The following is a 17,732-nucleotide window of genomic DNA, read 5'->3' on the forward strand; positions in this document are numbered from 1 at the left end:
CAGTTATAGTTATACTTGTGTTAAGAAACTATAACTTGTTGCCTAAAGTTGCTTTCTGGCACTAGTTTCTTCAGATAAGTATAACTTTAAGTGTAACTGTAACTGCTGAATTTTTATGGTTTTGTATAGGTAAAACATCAACCTAACTATAACGTCCCTTTAACCTTTGTTTTTTCATTGAATTTCAATGAGTTTTTTTTAATGCACATATTAATATTTGTGTCAGGTTGCAGTGTGCCAGTCAAGGCCTTGCTTTTCCCCAGGATCAGAGGAGGATCCAAGGAGGATCCTCGAATCCACAGACTGGCTGGAAAAAAAGGGCAGTGTTTTTTGCCGATGAGGAGTCACTAAGGGAGGAACCTCTTCATTTGTCCTGTGGGGGTCGGGATACCTGTATCCTGACCACTTATATGTTTTTACACTGTTTTTTTTCCCACCTACCAGGCAATGTGAGAAACAAAATGACAGCCACAACTTTTCTGTAAGGTTTCGGCCAGCCAAAAACAGGTCTTGCTTTTCCTCCAAATCCACGGAGGATCCGAGGAGGATCCAATTAGGATCCACATCCTTATATAAATCAATTTGCTTTTCATTTATGAACTGCAAAACTACTGCACGGATTTACACCAAATCACAAAAAGGTCACTTTCCTGTCCAAGAGCTAGCTTTCTGCCATATTTGGTGTAAATCCGTCCAGTGGTTCGGCTGCTATTCCTGTTCAAAATACTCACAGAAATTAACAGAGAGAAAACTACCCCACTTGACGGATCTCCTCAATACTTTCCTGACAGCAGTTTATGTGAGCGTCATATTTTTTGGGAAAATGTCATGAAGATTTGTCAGCCGATGCCCAGGATATAAGCAAGTGAAATAAATGATTTTTCTATAGAAACTAGGTCCTAACTATATCTACCTAGTGGCGAGCGCCACCAGGTAATATACCTATATATATATATATATATATATATATATATATATATATATATATATATATATATATAAATCACCTACTGGCGATAGCCAGTATGGTGTTATAGTTAGGACCTAATGACCATAGACAAAGCATTTTTTGTTTTGCCAAGATCTTTAATATTAAACATCTCATACTAATAAATCCTCACTGGTACCAGTGATGGATTTGTTAATATATGCACTAAGGGGTACCCCCTGAAAACCTACCATCTACCCATGTGTGGGCTGACTGGTTTCAGCCTGCCTTCCACCACAAGACAGACACCTGACCTCTGCATTCCAAGGCCAGGGGCTTCAAAGTAGCCCACTGTCCTTGGTATGCAGATCTGGCTTCACTCACAGGAGAGATGCTGACCCCTGTCCCAGGGCCCATTTGGCACCGGTACTGGCGGGAAATTTAGTATGCAGAGGTGTGCCCACCGCTAAGGGCAGTCCGACCCCTAAGTTGAGCTGCCTGATGTGGACACTACATTTAGAAATCTGCCATCTTTGTGTTGGCAGATGTGGAACTCTGGGACAGGGTATGCCCAATTCCCACAGGAAGGGATCATATAGGGGTGTAGTGACCCCAGGGGTAGGTAGCCCATTGGTTACTACCCTACACTTCCTGAAATGCCCCTAAATTCAGTATTTAGGGGAGCCTTTGGCACCAGTAAATCAGATTCCTGTTGACATACGAAGAAGGACACCCAAAAGCAAAGCCTGTGGTAGAAGCACCTGACTTGGCACCAGCTGTGCTGGCCTGTCTGCTGTTTCCGCTAATTTGTGCCAGGGTCGACTCTTTCTGCAAGCTGCTGTGCCTCCAAAAGCCTGGGAGGCCTGCCTGCCTTCAACAAAGACCCAGGAACTCCCATGTAACAGCAGAGCTGCATCCCTTCATTTTGCAGGCACCTCAAGACAACTGCAAGGACTCTGGACCACAGAAAACCCTACACTTGAAACTACCATTGCACCCGTGCTGCCTTGCCCAAGTTGAAGTAGACCAATGGTGGTGATGTGGTCCAGAGACAAAGGCCAGCTTGTACTTGTCTACTGTGGACTCACCAACACCCCCAGCAGCCTCTGTCCACAGGCCCCTCAATTGCGAGTACTCCTGATGGACAAAACCCAAAGCCTCAAAGCTCATCTGCACCCGTCACCCCTGGTCCATGGAGAAGAGGACCTGAGATGTCCCAACATCCCTAACGTCTCCAGATTTGAACCCACTTGTTGGTTCCTCCAGACTGGATCCCTAGTCCTCACCTGCAGCATCTTTTCAACTGGACCAATACCCAGTGACTAACATTGGGCACCCGACACAGTACTACATGTTTGCATCTGGACCCCCCCAGTATCACCCAGATTAATCTGTTCATGTGGTCCTGATCCCCCATACTTTCCTTAAGTCCAGGAGATAGGTCCATTAAGTCCCTGTACGATACCTGAATATGCAGTACTTGTTTTTCTCTCCATAGGACAACATTGCTGCTTTTGAAACATGCGCCGTCAACTTTTGAAACCTGAAAGTATTTTTCTTGCAAAACATCGTATTGATCCTGGTACCTCAATATATAAAGGTACTTGTTATTTTTGTGAATTATTTGGATCTTCTTATTGATTTGTGTGTCTCATTTATTGACTGGGTTTGTATTTGCAGATGTCTCACACTCCTCTTTGATAAGTCTAAGGCTACTCGACCACTCTACCCCCTAAAAGGAGAACCTTGGGATTGCTACAGCAGGCCCGTGTCCACTACTAAGGAAACCCCTGGACTCTTTGCACATATATCTTGCTTTGATGTATCATATAAAGAACCAGCTTCATACACAAATCCATTCAGTAGTTTTGAAGATATTAAAGGAAAAAGAACTGTAGATATCTAGGGAGGCGAGTCCTTTGTGGATTAGTCATATCTCATGGTGAGATCTGTTTGGAAGGCAACACTTTAACCAGGAAGTGTTGCCAGTCATCGTAGGACTCAGACTCAGCCGAGTCCCAAGAAAAAAAGGTAAAAAGAAACGCACAAGGGGGCAGGGTAGGAATACCCTGACCCCCTAGGCAAGGTGGTGGGGTCCCAGAGGGACTCCGCCTCAGGCCAAAAACACTTAAAAAAAAAAACAAATGTTAGCACAGATCCTCAAATCAGCTGTTTAAAAAAAAAAAAAAAGAAAAGTGTGAGCTCCAATGCTTGTTTTTTGTATGCCAGGGCCTAGGGGTTTATTCAGTTTGTCCACCATGTGTGGCTGGTTCCTGCAACAGCTACCCTCCTTTCTAGTGCCCTTTCTGCTGGTGACCTACAGCCAGCAACCCAGCTTCCCCTGATGTAGGCTGCTGCCTCTCACCTTCTGCGGATACTACTTCCACAGGTAAAGACAGACAGTAATTCTTCAATTGCAAAAACCTCGTCAGCATTCCTGCTAAAAAACATTTTTCTTTCACTGTTGGTAACCGCTTTGTTTGCAAAAGCAGTTTGTTACAACTACAACTCTTCCTAGCGTTTCCCCTCATGATTAGCTTGGAAAACATATGTTTTGATTACACTCTGAGTTTAAGTAGTCTTATATTTTTTTGTGTAGTCTTACATTTTCGTGTAGTCTTAAGTTTCTAAAGATATGATCATTATTCAGCTACAGTTCAAAATATGTCTCAATTTATCAACAAAAATCTTCCACAAGTGATGCTGTTTTTAGAGGTGTTTCGCCAAGGCTTCTGAAGAGCAGCAGGTCTGGGCCTAGACTGAATGGCTGGGATAGCGCGAATCAGGGACACGCGATTAGGATTTAGAGGTAGGTGCATTCTGGTACAAGGCACCTCACAACACCACTAGATCACTCAAAGCTAGTAAAAACAAGGCAGCACATGGAACACAAGGGATTTTAGTTTGTCACCTAGGACATCACCAGCTGGGCCTCCAGATGGTGCTGGAAACGTCCAAATTAGCTACAACCAGTGAAGATGGGCTCTAAAAATACTATCTCGTGCCCTTGTTTGGTGAAGCAGTGTCGCGTTTCTATTTATTGCACGCACAGAGGCGCACCCTTGGGCCTAGATGTCCTGGGGCCATGCAGTATAGTGAGTGCATTGAAATCAGGAAGGCTAACCACAGTGGTAGAGCTAACAATGCTTGTTTACCCCAGATATGCTAAGTCTCCATAAGTAGGTGTATTTAACCAGAAGTAAAAATGAGCAAAATTTGCATGCAAACTGCAACTGTTTAAATACAAATACTTGTTGAAATCAGTGGTTGCTATTACACACAAAAAAATCAGCTCCATCGTGAAAGTGGATTTCACTAGAATTGCTTGCATAGCTGTGCATTAGAGTGCAAAATTGCATTCACAAAAAAAATAGCCAGAACAAACCATTTGCAACTGGTCTTGTGATATTTCTATGAAAACAGTAAGCATACAAGAGCAATGCGCTTTTGTTTATTGTTTTTTGGCCTGGTAGACTTAATTTAAACACCCTTTCCGTGGGAAACAGGTAAAGACGCATTGTGTGTTGTGATGTGGCAGCAGCCATTATGCGCTCTGCTGCATCTGCCTCATAATGTTTGCAGTGAATGTTTATTGCTGCTTGTGTAAAGCGCTCCAAAACATTAGGCTGGAGTGTATGCTGTATAAAACATGTAAAGAACAAAAAATAGTGAGCAAGGGTACTTTAGAAAGATAGAGCTGTCAGTGCCCCAGTGGGGTACAGCAACAGGCTACGCTGTGCCCAAAATATGTGAACAGTTTTGGGAGCTTAGGAATCAGCAACGGCTGTTGATTGGGAAGATACTTCCTGTGAACTGTCTGGATAATGCTCAGATGGCAGGATTGCCTGGCAAAGTTTTTTTTTTTTCCTATTTGATGTTTCCTGGCACGTTGCTCACAGCCCCCATCTAAGTGGAGGTGGAATGGCAGGTAATACATACTCATCAGTGCTTGAATTGGAACTATAGACTTTAAGTAGCCTCTATGAGAGAGTATTTGTTTGCTGATGGGAAGTGCTGGTACTCGCCTACTAAACGTATTGCACTTTTTCTAAGAAGTGGTGATACTTTGCCTTTCAACTGTAAAAAAGTGCAGGTATTCAGTGTTTCCAAGGTCCTTCCCATTTTAAGCCCTGATACTCATGCAGTGGCATTCACTCCTGAGTGCTGTTTAAGAGGAAAGGAGATGTGTGAAGTAATTACGCTACATTAGACATCTGTAGGAAACAATTTAAAATTATATGTGGTGAAAGAGCAGTGTAGGCCTAAAATCTGTGTTGGTACCAGAGAGTTGAATAGTTCACTTGAAAATAGAATGCATGACCAGAAAGATCTTAGGTACAGAAAAACCTGTGTTTGTACTCTTGAAGGAATTTATAGCCTTAGCACACAGGCACGTATTCTGTTTTCCCAGTAAATTAATAACATGATTGAAGAATAGGAGCAGGAGATTGAATTAGCCGAGGGTCACAGAATTTGATAAGAGATCTTGGGAGCAGAGCGATAAAACATGGACGCAAATACACATGCATTCAAGAGTAGTGAGAAGTTAGTCTTTTAAGCATTGTTAGAGGTTTTTTTAATAAGTGGTGTGATGTTTTGAAACAACATTAACTGGTAATTAACTTATTATTTGACCTTTTGTAATAAGCATTGTCCACGATACTATATAAGTGGTTGCCTGTGAAGCAGCAAATTTAAACCAGTTGTTTACCTGTATGGCAATACCTAGTCTCCCTGTTGCGACAATATAAATCTGTGTTTGTTGTGTCAACAGGAGTCTTGTCTTTTTCCTTATCTTAAGTTTCCCCACAACAATGCGCAGAACACAGTGAGAGGACTCAGAAAAAGCAGCGTTCTACTCCCATCTGTTTATATATAAGCTATTCCTTTACTTAGCTTACTTCTAAGAACTCTCAGTTCTCTTTGATGTTGAATCCAATGCAAATAGAAGATATAGGGAGTCACTCAGACTAAGAATACATAATGTGCTCAGCAGGAAACCCGGAACTGAAATAAGGGTTTCGTTTAGGTTAACCCCTAGATTTCATCACTCACTAATATACAGGGAGAGATTAATCAATATGAATTAACCAGGCAGTGCAAGGCCTGAATACAAATGTGCATTCTGAGGATCTAAGTGCAGGTACTCAACCTTTTTTCATTATGAAGCTTACCTTGTAAATGTTGCTTCTTCCCTCTCCTTTGCAGCTTCTGTTTGTAAAGCCAGCACTTTTATTAGTTGATTACAGTGCACCAAGCAAGTTTTTGTTAATAGGTTTTAAATAGTTCTATTCCCAGCATTTGACTGCTGGTGGGTGCTTGCTGAGAACGTTTATTAGTGTCCCTTAAACATTGATCTGTATGTAGCGCCTCTGTCTTTTTTTTTTTTTACTACTGCATCGTTAAAATGATCCGTGTCATGGCATATCTTAAATGTACGTTCCCCTCTTGCTCCCAGGCTGTGTCATCACCACATTCACAGGATGTTCAGCAGTTGTCCTGCAGTTCTCTGAATTGCAATTATGTTAGCTCCTGTGCCTGAAAAGAAAACAATGTGGTTGATGGCATGTTTAGCTGTAGAGTCACATGATTTTCATTCTCCTGCCATCTACTGTTGGGTATAGAAGTGTTCAAGTTTTTTTTTTCAAGGAAGTCTTTTGAGTCAAGAGGTAGAGTGACTCTTTTTCTTGCTGATAGTGCACATGGGCATCAACTCCATTGTTAGATTGTTTTCTTTGGGTTCGGTCATGTATGTTTACATGCTGTGTCAAAACCATTTCTCAGGCTCCTTTTGGTTTGTGCTTCACCTTTACCTTTATTGGTATTGATTTTGAATGCATATGCCATCTTGTGTGTTGATTTCTCAGAAAACGATCACTCGTCGGATAGACACACTTCTCGCAGTGGCCTTCAGGGCTCGCCATTCGCAGCCTACATTTCCATAAACTCTGTTTTCTTCGGAGAATACCTTGCTGATGGAACAGTTGCATTTTCAGTTCTGCAAGAACTCCCACGCAAAATATCCTTTGACCCGTCTTTACCAGGTATGCAACCTGTGTTAGTCCCCTTAACACTGGGAGGAGGCTCCCAAATCCGACCCTAACACTCTAGTGGAACCGATCTTACATAGACTACAAGAAAAACTTGATGCCAGCCAAAGGCAAATTCATAAACCGCCTCAGACAGGATGCATCCTCACCAAACCTTTGGTGCATATACCACCATCATCCAAGTGCCAGCTTTAGTTTGGGGAAGCCATTGATCTGCCAGTGACATCCAAAAGGAGAAAGCGTCAAGTTCTTTACCTCCTCCTCCTCCTTCCTCTCCTCCACACCACCACCATTTCCATCCCTCCCTCCACCACCTTCACACTCTCCATCACACCTCAAGAGTTCCCACACTCATTTATAGGTGGGCATGGCAAAGGAGATAACACATGTTGCACCACACCTCTGCCTTCTGATATTTGGATGGCATACGACATTGACACTCAAGAGGACTCCAATCCTGACCTATATCCTCCTAGACCTTCCTCCTTACAACTCTACCACGTATCAGGAGCGTATTGGCAGGGCTGCAACATACCATGGTGTCCAGCTACATAACAAGCCTCTGGAAGAGGACCTCCTCTTTGAGACCTACTCCACAACATATAGGGTAAATCAATATCTCCCTATGCTTAAAGGTATGTTGAGGCAAGCAGAAGACATTTTCAAAGACCCTGTGTAGGTCTGGATTACAACTCCCAGGGTTGATTGAAAAAAAAAAAAATACAAGGCCTCCCATTCTGACCCTATTTAGATCAGGGGTCAAATTCCCCCGACTCGCTAGCTGGGAGGGTTAATTCTCAAGCTCCAAGCGATGCTCCACCGCCTTACACAAGAGAGCAAATTAGCGATGCCTCTAGCAAGAGAGTGGCAGCACAGTCCGCCAATCTTTGGCACATTACTTATTCAATGGGATTGTTAACACGTTATGACAGGTCCCACTGGGAGAAAATGGAGGAACTCTTCCAATACCTTCCAGAGGGGTACAAAAGGAGAAGGCAACATCTTGTCACAGAAGGAAAGTTAATTTCCTACACTTCCCTCGATTGTGCGTTGGATGCACAGATACAGCTGCAAGAGGAATCAATATTAGCATTTTACTGCAACAACATGCTTGGCTCCACATATGTGGTTTTAAAGCAGGGATTCAACAAGCACTATTGTATGGCCCCTTCGATAAAGGACACCTTTTCTGCCCACAGGTTGATTCGGCTCTAAAAAGATTTAAAAAAGATACAAAGACCGCAAAATGTAAAGGCGCACTGCAAACACCTAGACCTCGTGGCACCTACTGCTGCTCCACCTATTGAGTAGGCTCTAAAATTACATCCTTGGAAGACTCTACCTTTTACCAACGTCTCTAAGGGCAACACTCCTCTCCTTGAGGTTACAATACAGGTTCCTTTGAGGGCAACAGTGCCAAGGGAAGCGGGTAAGTAGCGTCCCCATGTGGTGCTTCAACCACCACAAAACTGTGAGTTCCTTTGCCTTCACTGCAACCATTCAACACCAGTTGAGTGACTCTGCCCAAATAGCAATCAATAACATCTGAACACTGGGTATTATACATTATCCAACATGGTTATTGTCTGGAGCTCATTACCACACCTCCAAACATTCCACCTCACACTCAGACTCTCTCCTGAAAACCAAACACTGCTCAAACAGAAAGTTAAAGTTCTCCTACTCATAGGAACTATAGAACTTGTCCCTCTACAACTTCAAGGGTCAGGAGGATATTTCCTATACTTCCTCATCCCCTAAAAGGACAGATCTGTAAGGCCAATCTTAGGTCTATTGCCCTTAAATTACATCCTGTCAGGGCATTTCCATATTCAAGACGTGATCCCACTTCTCCAGCAATGTGACTTCCAATCAGCCCTAGACTTTAAAGGATGCCTACTTTCAAATTCTCATACATACCTCACATCGCAAACACCTAAGATTTGTGATAGCAGGGAACCATATCCAATTCAAAGTCTTTCCCTTCAGAGTGGCTACTGCACCTCGAGGGTTCACAAAATGCCTAGCAGTGGTAGCAGCACATTTGTGCAGAGAAAACATCCAAGTTCTCCCATAATTAGACAATTGGCTTATCAAAGCCAGCACTCTCCTTCGGTGCCAGCCACTCACTCAAGCTATCATAGACCTACTCCATAAACTAGGCTTCACAATCAGTTTCCAAAACTCTCATCTTCAGCCTTTATGTATTCAACCTGAAGGCTACTGTAAACATTCAGTTGGAGTTTGCTTATACCAATATGGTGCAAAAACATAATTTCCAAATGCTAATATCGTGCTTTCAACCCAGTCAACAAGTCACAGTCAGAACTGTCATGCGCCTATTGGGTATGATGGCCTCATTCATCACCATAGTGCCACATACCCGACAACACATGCATCTGCTGCAGGAATGTCTAGCACAACAGGAATGCCTAGACACAGGGTCAGTTAGAAGATCTAGTATTGATAGTCAGATGCACTCATTGCTCTCTGCAGTGGTGGAACACGAAACATGTTACAAGGTCGGCGTTTCCTGGACCCTGTCCCCACTGGCAATGGACGAGTCATGGACAGGATGGGGTTCTCACTTGCAGAATCTCACAGTCCATGGCCTCTGGGATACCAAACACCAGTATCTTCATATCAACTACCTAGAGCAGGCTATTCACCTTGCATTGAAAGTGTTCACACCTCTCCTGATCGTCAAAGTTGCCTTAGTACGGACAAACAATATGACAACTATGTACTGTATACATAAACGGGGAGAGGGGGACATTCCCTGCAGTTATCTCGCCTATCTCAGTAATTTGGCATTGGGCTCAACATCACAACATCCATCTGTTAGCGGTACACCCTCCGGGATCACAAAACAGTTTTGCCAACCTCCTCAGCAGGATGTGACAATAAGCCCACGAGTGAGAACTCCACTCACAAATCCTACTCCCTTAATTCCAAAAGTGGGGGTTTCCAGACATAGATCTATTCACAGCTGAGGACAGCGCAAAATACCCAGTCTTCGTCTCCAGGTTCCCACACACTCCTATCCAAGGGCAATACTCTATGGATGAACTGGTCCAGGATACTTGCCTATGCTTTTGCGCCGCTCCCTCTTCTTCTTTTTCTGGTTTAGAAGTGATGAGAAAAATCCCCATGGTAATACTTGTGGCTCCGACATGGGCCCGACAGCCATGGTTCACAACGTACTAGAAGTATCAGTAGTTACTCACGAGAAGCTTCCCCTCAACCGGGACCTTCTCACCCAGAACAATGGAGAAACCAGGCACCCAAATCCCAAAGAACTAAACTTAGCAATTTGGCTCTTGAAGTCATAGAGTTTGGATAACTCAATCTCACTCCTGAATATATCACCATTCTCTAAGAAGCATGCAAACCTACTACCAGGGCTTGTTATGCCACTAAATTGAAAAGATTTGTTTCTTACTGTCATAATAACAATATTGATCCATTTAATGCAACAATCCAAGGCATTTTTTGTCACCAGCTATAGCTATAGGGCTCTGGCCTTGCATGCACATCCACACGCTTACATCTAGCAGCAGTGGCTGCTTACCTCCAAAATAGAAACCACCTCTGTTTGTTTAAGATATCAGTCATTAAAGCTTTGGTGGAAGGTCTTAAAAAAAGAAATTCCACATGCCTGTAATCTTAGCATTGACTTATGGGTCCTCCACTTGAACCACTACGTAATTGCTCCCCCCAATCTCTATCCTGGAAAGGTTGCCTTTTTGATTGCCTTCACTTCACTCAGACATGTCCATGAGCTCCAGGCACTAACATTAGAAGAACTTTTCTTCCAGTTACACAAAGATATGGTAGTACTTCCCACAAACCCAAAATTTCTTCCAAGGGATTTCTCCCATTTCCACCTTAAGCAGTCAGGAGAATTACCTGTATTCTTTCCTCACCCAGACTCAGTTGTGGATGGAAACTTCATACATTAGATGTTAAAAGAGCTCTTATATATTACACTGACACAACTAAAGACTTTCATAAAACCAAACAATACTTTTGTTGCTTTTTTTCCCTCCTCACAAATCCCATTTCTAAATCAGGCATCGCAAGGTGGCTTTCCTATGCAATATACCTGTAGCTGATATATGTAAAGCAGCTATACGGTCCACACCACACACCTTTACTAAACATTATTGTGTGGATGCTCTAGAACACCAACAAGCTAATGTAGCTCAGGCAGTGCGACATACACTTTTCCAAACAACTGGAATACCTACAGGTTAGTCACTGCTTTTGGAGGGCACTGCGTTACGGTCTGTGCAAAGCATGTGTGTTTACAGCCACACGTCATCAAACTGAATATGTTACCCAGTAAGCATCTGTTTGTGGCATGTAGTGCTGTAGATTCATATGCGCCCACCCTCCTCCCTGGATACCTGTGGCCGTTGCAGTTACTTTACATTCTCATTTGCATGGACATCTCTTTTCTTACACTTACTTTACACTTCATTCATACCTGCCGACAGGAAAACAATTTAACAGTGGAATAGATGCCCATGCCCATTGTTACCAGGAGGAGAAGGAGTTACTATACCTTGTGACTGAAAAAGACTTCTTCAAGGACAACCTGCACACTTCTGGACCAAACACTAGATGGCAGGAGTATGCAAAGGTTGTGAATCTATAGCACTACATGCCACAAACATGCTTACTGGGTAAGTTGCATTTTTTCTAAAGTTGCACAGTTCTTTTGTAAAGTGCTCTAAAACCCTTGTTCCAGGTTGGTGCCATGAAGGAAAAAAAAATCAGTAGAGAAGGGCACATACTGCAGTAGTATGACCTGCTGCCACAGGTGGAGAGGCTGTTACCTTTCAGTACAGCTCAGTGTCACTTGTGACATCAACATATTGCACAACTCAGAAACCGCTCTCTTTGCTTTACTCACGCCTGCCACATTTTACTGCTGTTTGGCAACCTTTAAGGATGCATGACCATGCATTTTCTTTTGATAATGAATATGCTTTTTTCGCAAAATGGTCTACTACAACATTTGAGATGGTCAGACACACTCACCTACATAACAACATACACCCACATACTCCCACAAAACGATGCACATACCCACTCCCCAACACATACAGCCACTCACACACCCACTCACAGAACCATACAGCCATTCACACGGCAACTCATAGACCCACACAGCTACACACACCCACAGACCCATATAGCCACTCACACACCCACTCACTGGCCCCAAAACCACTTGGACATCCACTCACACACCCTCAAAGCTACTCACACACCCACTCATACAGACACACACCCAGTCACAGACCCATGCAGCCACTCACACACCCACCCACAGACCCATACAACCACTCATATACACACACTCCCAGACCCATACAGTCACTCACGCTCAGACCCATACAGCCACTCACACACCCACTCATTGAACTATACAGCCACTCGCACACCCACTCTCAAAGGTTACAGATAACTGTAACTACAACTGGTGAATTTCTCTGGTTTTGTGTGTGTAAAATGTGAACCTAACTATAATGTTCCTGTAACCTTTGGTCTTTTAATGCAAAAAATATATATATATATGTTTGATGTCATGTATGGTTGTTGGTACACATGCTATGCATGCTCTTGCCATCTAGTGTTGGGTTCAGGGTGTTGCAAGTTGTTTTTCTTTGAAGAAGCATTTTCAAGTCACGGGATCGAGTGACCCCTCCTTCTTGATGATACTGCGCATGGGCATCGACTCGTTTGTTGGATTGTTTTCTCTACTGACGGGTGAGAAAACAAGAAGAAAGGAAGTATAGAAAAAGAGATGTCCATGCAAATGTATCTATGTATGTACACCTATTTACACAAGTATAAGGAATACTGAAACGGCAACAGGCATACGGGGAGGAGTGATGCGCATGTAAATCTACAGCACTACATACCACGAACAGGTGCTTACTGGGTAAGTAACATTTTCCGTTCGATGGCATGTGTGGCTGTAGATACACATGCTCTCCAAAGACTGTAAAACAGTCCCTCCATGAAAGTGGTGGCTAGCCTGTGGGAGATGCAGTCGCCTGGAGAAGTGTTCTAAGTACTGCTTAGCCTACGTTGGCTTGCTGTCATGCAAGTACATCTACACAGTAGTGTTTTGTAAATGTATGTGGTGTAGACCATGTAGCTGCCTTGCAAATGTCAGCTATGGTTATTTTTCCATGGCAAGCCATAGTGGCTCCCTTCTTCCTGATAGAGTGTGCTCTGGGACTAACAGTAAGTTGTCTTTCTGCTTTAGCATAATAAGTTTGAATGCATTTTACTATCCACATAGCTATGCTACTCTTTGATATCGGATTGCCTTTATGAGGAAGTGAGATAGCTAAAAAGAGCTGTTTAGCCTTTCTAAACCCTTTAGTTCTGTCATTGTAGAACAGTAATGCACGTTTAACCTCCACAGTGTGAAGGGCTCTTTCGGCAACTGAGTCAGGTTGCAGAAAGAAGACCAGCGCCTCAATAGATTGATTAATATGGAATTGAGAGTCCGCTTTAGGGAGGAACTTCAGATTGGTGTGAATAACCACCTTGTCTCGATGTATTTGGAAGAATGGTCCTTCCAGGGTTAGGGCCTTTGAGCTCACTAACACATCTGAGAGATGTGATAGTGACTAAAAATGACACTTTCCATGAGAGGTACTGAAGAGGACATGAGTGAAGTGGTTCAAGAGGAGGACCCATATTCCTGGTAAGGAAAATGTTTAGGTTCCAAGATGATCCGCGGGGCAGTCTTGGTGGAACTACCTGTCTAAGACCTTCCATGAATGCTTTGATTACTGGGAACCTAAAAAGATGTATGTTGTCTGTTTTGTAGGAATGCAGCTGTGAGATGTGAGTTAATGGAGGTGTAAGCCAAATTAGCTTTCTGTAGATGAAGCAAGTTGCAGATAATGTCTTGGAGAGTAGCTTTGGTAGTGGGTTTACGAGCTTCCCTGAGAATGTCCATGCATTCTGCAGAGAGGTCCAGGTAACCAAACTCTATGACCTCAGGAGCAATATCGCAAGATTGAGTGATTTGGGATCTGGGTGCCTGACCTAACCTTGGTTTTTACTGACAAGGTCCGGCCTGTTGAGAAGCTTCTGATGGGGAACTACTGAGAGATCCAATAGTGTGGTGAACAAGGGCTGGTGTGCCCATGTGAGAGCGACAAGGTTCATGATGAGAGATGTTTGCCTGATCCATCGAACTAGAAAGGGGATGAGAGGGAGAGGAGGAAAAGTGTAGGCAAACAACCTAGACCAGTTCATCCACAGAGCATTGCCGTTGGATAGGGAATTAGGGTACCTGGAGGCGAAGTTTGGCATTTTGTGTTTTCAGCTGTGAGGAAAAGATCTATTTGAGTTGTGCCCCACTTCTGGAAGTATGTTTAAAGAACTTGCGTGTGAAGTTCCCATTCGTGGCCTAGTTGCTGCATCCTGCTGACCAGGTCTTCAAAGATGCTGTCAAAACCTGGGATATACTCTGTCTCTAGGTGTATGTGATGGTGTAGAGCCCATTTCCAAATTGTCTGAGAGAGTTGTGACAATTGGAGGGTTTCTGTTTCTGAAGGTAGTACATTGCTGTCATGGTGTCTGTGCGAACTAGGACAACTTTGTGAGAGAGGTGATGAAGGAATGCTTTCAGGGCTAGAAATATTGCCTGAAGCTTTACAAAGTTAATGTGTAGGGATTGATGATGACGATCCCAATGGCCCTATACTGAGAGCTCCTGAAGGAGAGCACCCCAGTCTGTGCGGGGTGTCTTTCGTCAGTATGATCTGGGGTACAGGATCCAGAAAAGGTCGCACTTTCAATGGGGAGGTGGTGTTCCACCATTGCAGAGAGGAGTGAGTATGGCGGTCTAACAACATTAGATCTTCCTGTGACCCTGTAATTGAGTCCACTGACGAGACACAGTGCTGTATTGCTGTTTGACGAATCTTGACAAATTTATTTTCTTAAGTGTCAAATTGGGTCTTGTTGTGCATGGGAAGTTTTGGAATCTGTTAACCGGGAGCTGAGAAAAAAGTGGGAGAACAAAATAAACAAAAAAAAAGTGTGTTTACCATGTTAATTTCCATAGACCCTTCAGACATGACACAGCCCGAACTGCTGGACAGAATTACTCCAAATTTGGCAGAAAGTTAGATTTTGGTTCTCAGATCACCTTTTTTGTTATTTGGTGTAAATCTCTTCCAGGGCCATCAATGTAAGACAGTGCCTTCTTTGCTTTGGTAAATAGACAGACAGTGAAGGTATTGTATTTACAGCTACCAACTATTGAAGTCAAAGGTAATGTACTGAGTGACGTTTATTAATCTGGCCCCACCAAACAGTCATGTGCTCCTGGTCTAAACATTATTCCTGCGACATTGATGAGGTAGGCTGCCTGGTTCCACAGACTAGCACCAGGCACCCTTGACACAGGACCCTACTAGAGAGTTTGGTGGTTCTGGCTTCTATAAGTACAGAGAACCCCCAATCTTTCCCTATGTCTCCCACAGACAGAGTCAAAACAGATCAAAGCATTCGGGAAGTGCATATTTTCCTCTCCCAGTCTTGCCTTCCATCAGTCAGTGGAAGCCTTTTGCTGATTCTCATGGAAAACACCACCACCATGTGGTACTGCAAAAGGCAGGGTGGAATCATTTGTCCTATGCCAGGAGGCACTGAACCTGGCAGGAATGTCAGGGCATTTTCCTGGTTGTAAACCACATAGTAGGAGTAGGATCTTTGAAAGTCGAGTCAGATAAACTAAGCTGGTGGTGCATCGCAGATACCCTGCAAGGTGACACAGGGCATCTTCCAGTGATAGTGAGACCATTGCTAGATATTATCACCACCACTGAGAACACGCATGTCAAAACATTTGCTCGCTGAAACTTTCAAGAAGGCTTTCTCTCAGAGTTGAATTGGAGCATAGGGCTCCTGTACCCCTTTATGCTGCTGCCTCTCCTGCCCTGAATTCTGAAAAAGCTCGGGAATGAACAGGTCCAAGATATCCTAGTGGCTCTGGATTGGGCAAGTAAATTATGGTGCATGGAATGTATGGGCCCAAGTATCTGTCCTCAATCAGGTTACCCCTTTATGAGGACCTTAAGAAGCAGAAGCAGGATATAGTCTTGCACACAAAACTGCACAACCTTAACTTCATGTATTGTATGGAGATTGACCAAACTGGGTTTGATCGTCCTTCTGAACTTGTGGATGCCATCTGTTTTGATGAGCTTTCTAAAATGTTTGACTTATTTGTTTTCCCCCAAAACTCTGTGATCCCATTTTGAAAAATTGCAATTAGATATAGTATCTACCAGGAAGAGCATTATCAAAGGTAAGTAACATGTTCATCTGTAGCAATTAAAGTGATTGATGTTTGCTTTAAATAAGTAACAATTGTCACTATTAATTACAGTATTAATTTGTGTCAGCAATTAGGTTTTACTTATCCTATTTAACTGCTTAATTGTAGCACTCTCTTTTTAAACAATACGTGGCCTGTAATGAGACAATGAATTCATAAGAGAGGGTATACAATATATTTACACAAATGGAAATGTAAGTAAATATCACTTAGTGTTGGAGTATTGATATGCATCCAGTGTTTAAGGAATCCATAGATGTTAAATAAGAGTCAGTGATGCTAAGAGCATACAAACCCCAGAAAACAGAGGGCATAATACATAGGGCAACTGCTATGGATCTCCTGGTATTTGTGGGCAGAACTAATAGCACTCTTGGATATGATAACATTGAGTGAAGGATTTAACATTAAATGTTTATTGTGTGTCTGTCAGGCAAGGTACGTCCAGGCCAAGCTGAGTGTTCACGACAGATCACTCAAGGTGGCAACAGTTATTGAGAGCCTGGAGATGGAGATGGAGCTGCTGTGCCTGACCGGAGTGGAAGACCAGTTGCAGGCAGATGTTCGTCCAACTCTAGAGACTCTGAGAAATGCCGGCATGAAGGTACAGTGCCACACTCATTAGCATAGTTGCTAGTTTGTTTTACTTCTAATAGGATAAACGTAGTAAGAGAGAAGGCAACAGGTTTTTGAGAATTTTAATTTTCAGTTTCTAGGATCAGTAATTTCCCTTTTTTGCAGTCATGAGACCTAGAGGTAGCAAGAAATCCCCGCCAGATTGTACTATCCACATGTGACTGATTTTTCATTCTACTATAAAAACATGATAACTTTGTTTGTTTGACAAAGTCTGTATTACTGATGTATTTGACCATTATGTTGGCTATGTTGGTGCCATCTACTGTTGTGCTTTACTTAAGTGAGATACTGGCAAGAGTATCCGATTGAATAACAGGTGTAAATAACTTGTAATCAAGCTCCACAGAAAATAAATAAGTGAAAACTATAGTGTGCAAATTTGTATAGGCTTTATTCAATATTATAAAAATAATACAAGCTTACAATACAAGATAAAGTCATACAGATAAGACATATAAAAACAATAAATATATAAAAGAAAGAAAATATTGACAATACGTACAATAAAAGAGCTCATGATCAAAAACAGATAAGAATGAAAATCTATTGTAACAGAAAGTTTCAGTTCTATTAAGGACGCAAAGTTGAGGATTAGGCTTTATCATTCCTCACTTTATTGCACAGCAGCCATTATCCAAGATTCGAACAGTCAACAAACAACATTTCCCGTCAATGCGTGGGAAGAAAAACAATAAGATAGTTCTGAACATGACAGCCAATCAGCAGGTGAAGT

The 17,732-nt window shown here is 42.8% G+C and overlaps 1 protein-coding gene across 2 annotated transcripts in view; it reads left to right on the forward strand.

The window, feature by feature from the left end:
• Positions 1-17,732, forward strand: part of ATP9A (ATPase phospholipid transporting 9A (putative)) — a 534,117-nt gene that overhangs the window by 360,814 nt on the left and 155,571 nt on the right. For both annotated transcript variants that reach the window (XM_069243632.1, XM_069243631.1), the window contains exon 18: positions 16,794-16,964. In XM_069243632.1, coding sequence (XP_069099733.1) covers positions 16,794-16,964 — 171 coding nt within the window. The remainder of the gene's footprint in view (positions 1-16,793; positions 16,965-17,732) is intronic.

The sequence above is a fragment of the Pleurodeles waltl genome, chromosome 7, assembly GCF_031143425.1.
Source record: "Pleurodeles waltl isolate 20211129_DDA chromosome 7, aPleWal1.hap1.20221129, whole genome shotgun sequence".
In the NCBI taxonomy this organism is placed as follows: domain Eukaryota; kingdom Metazoa; phylum Chordata; class Amphibia; order Caudata; family Salamandridae; genus Pleurodeles; species Pleurodeles waltl.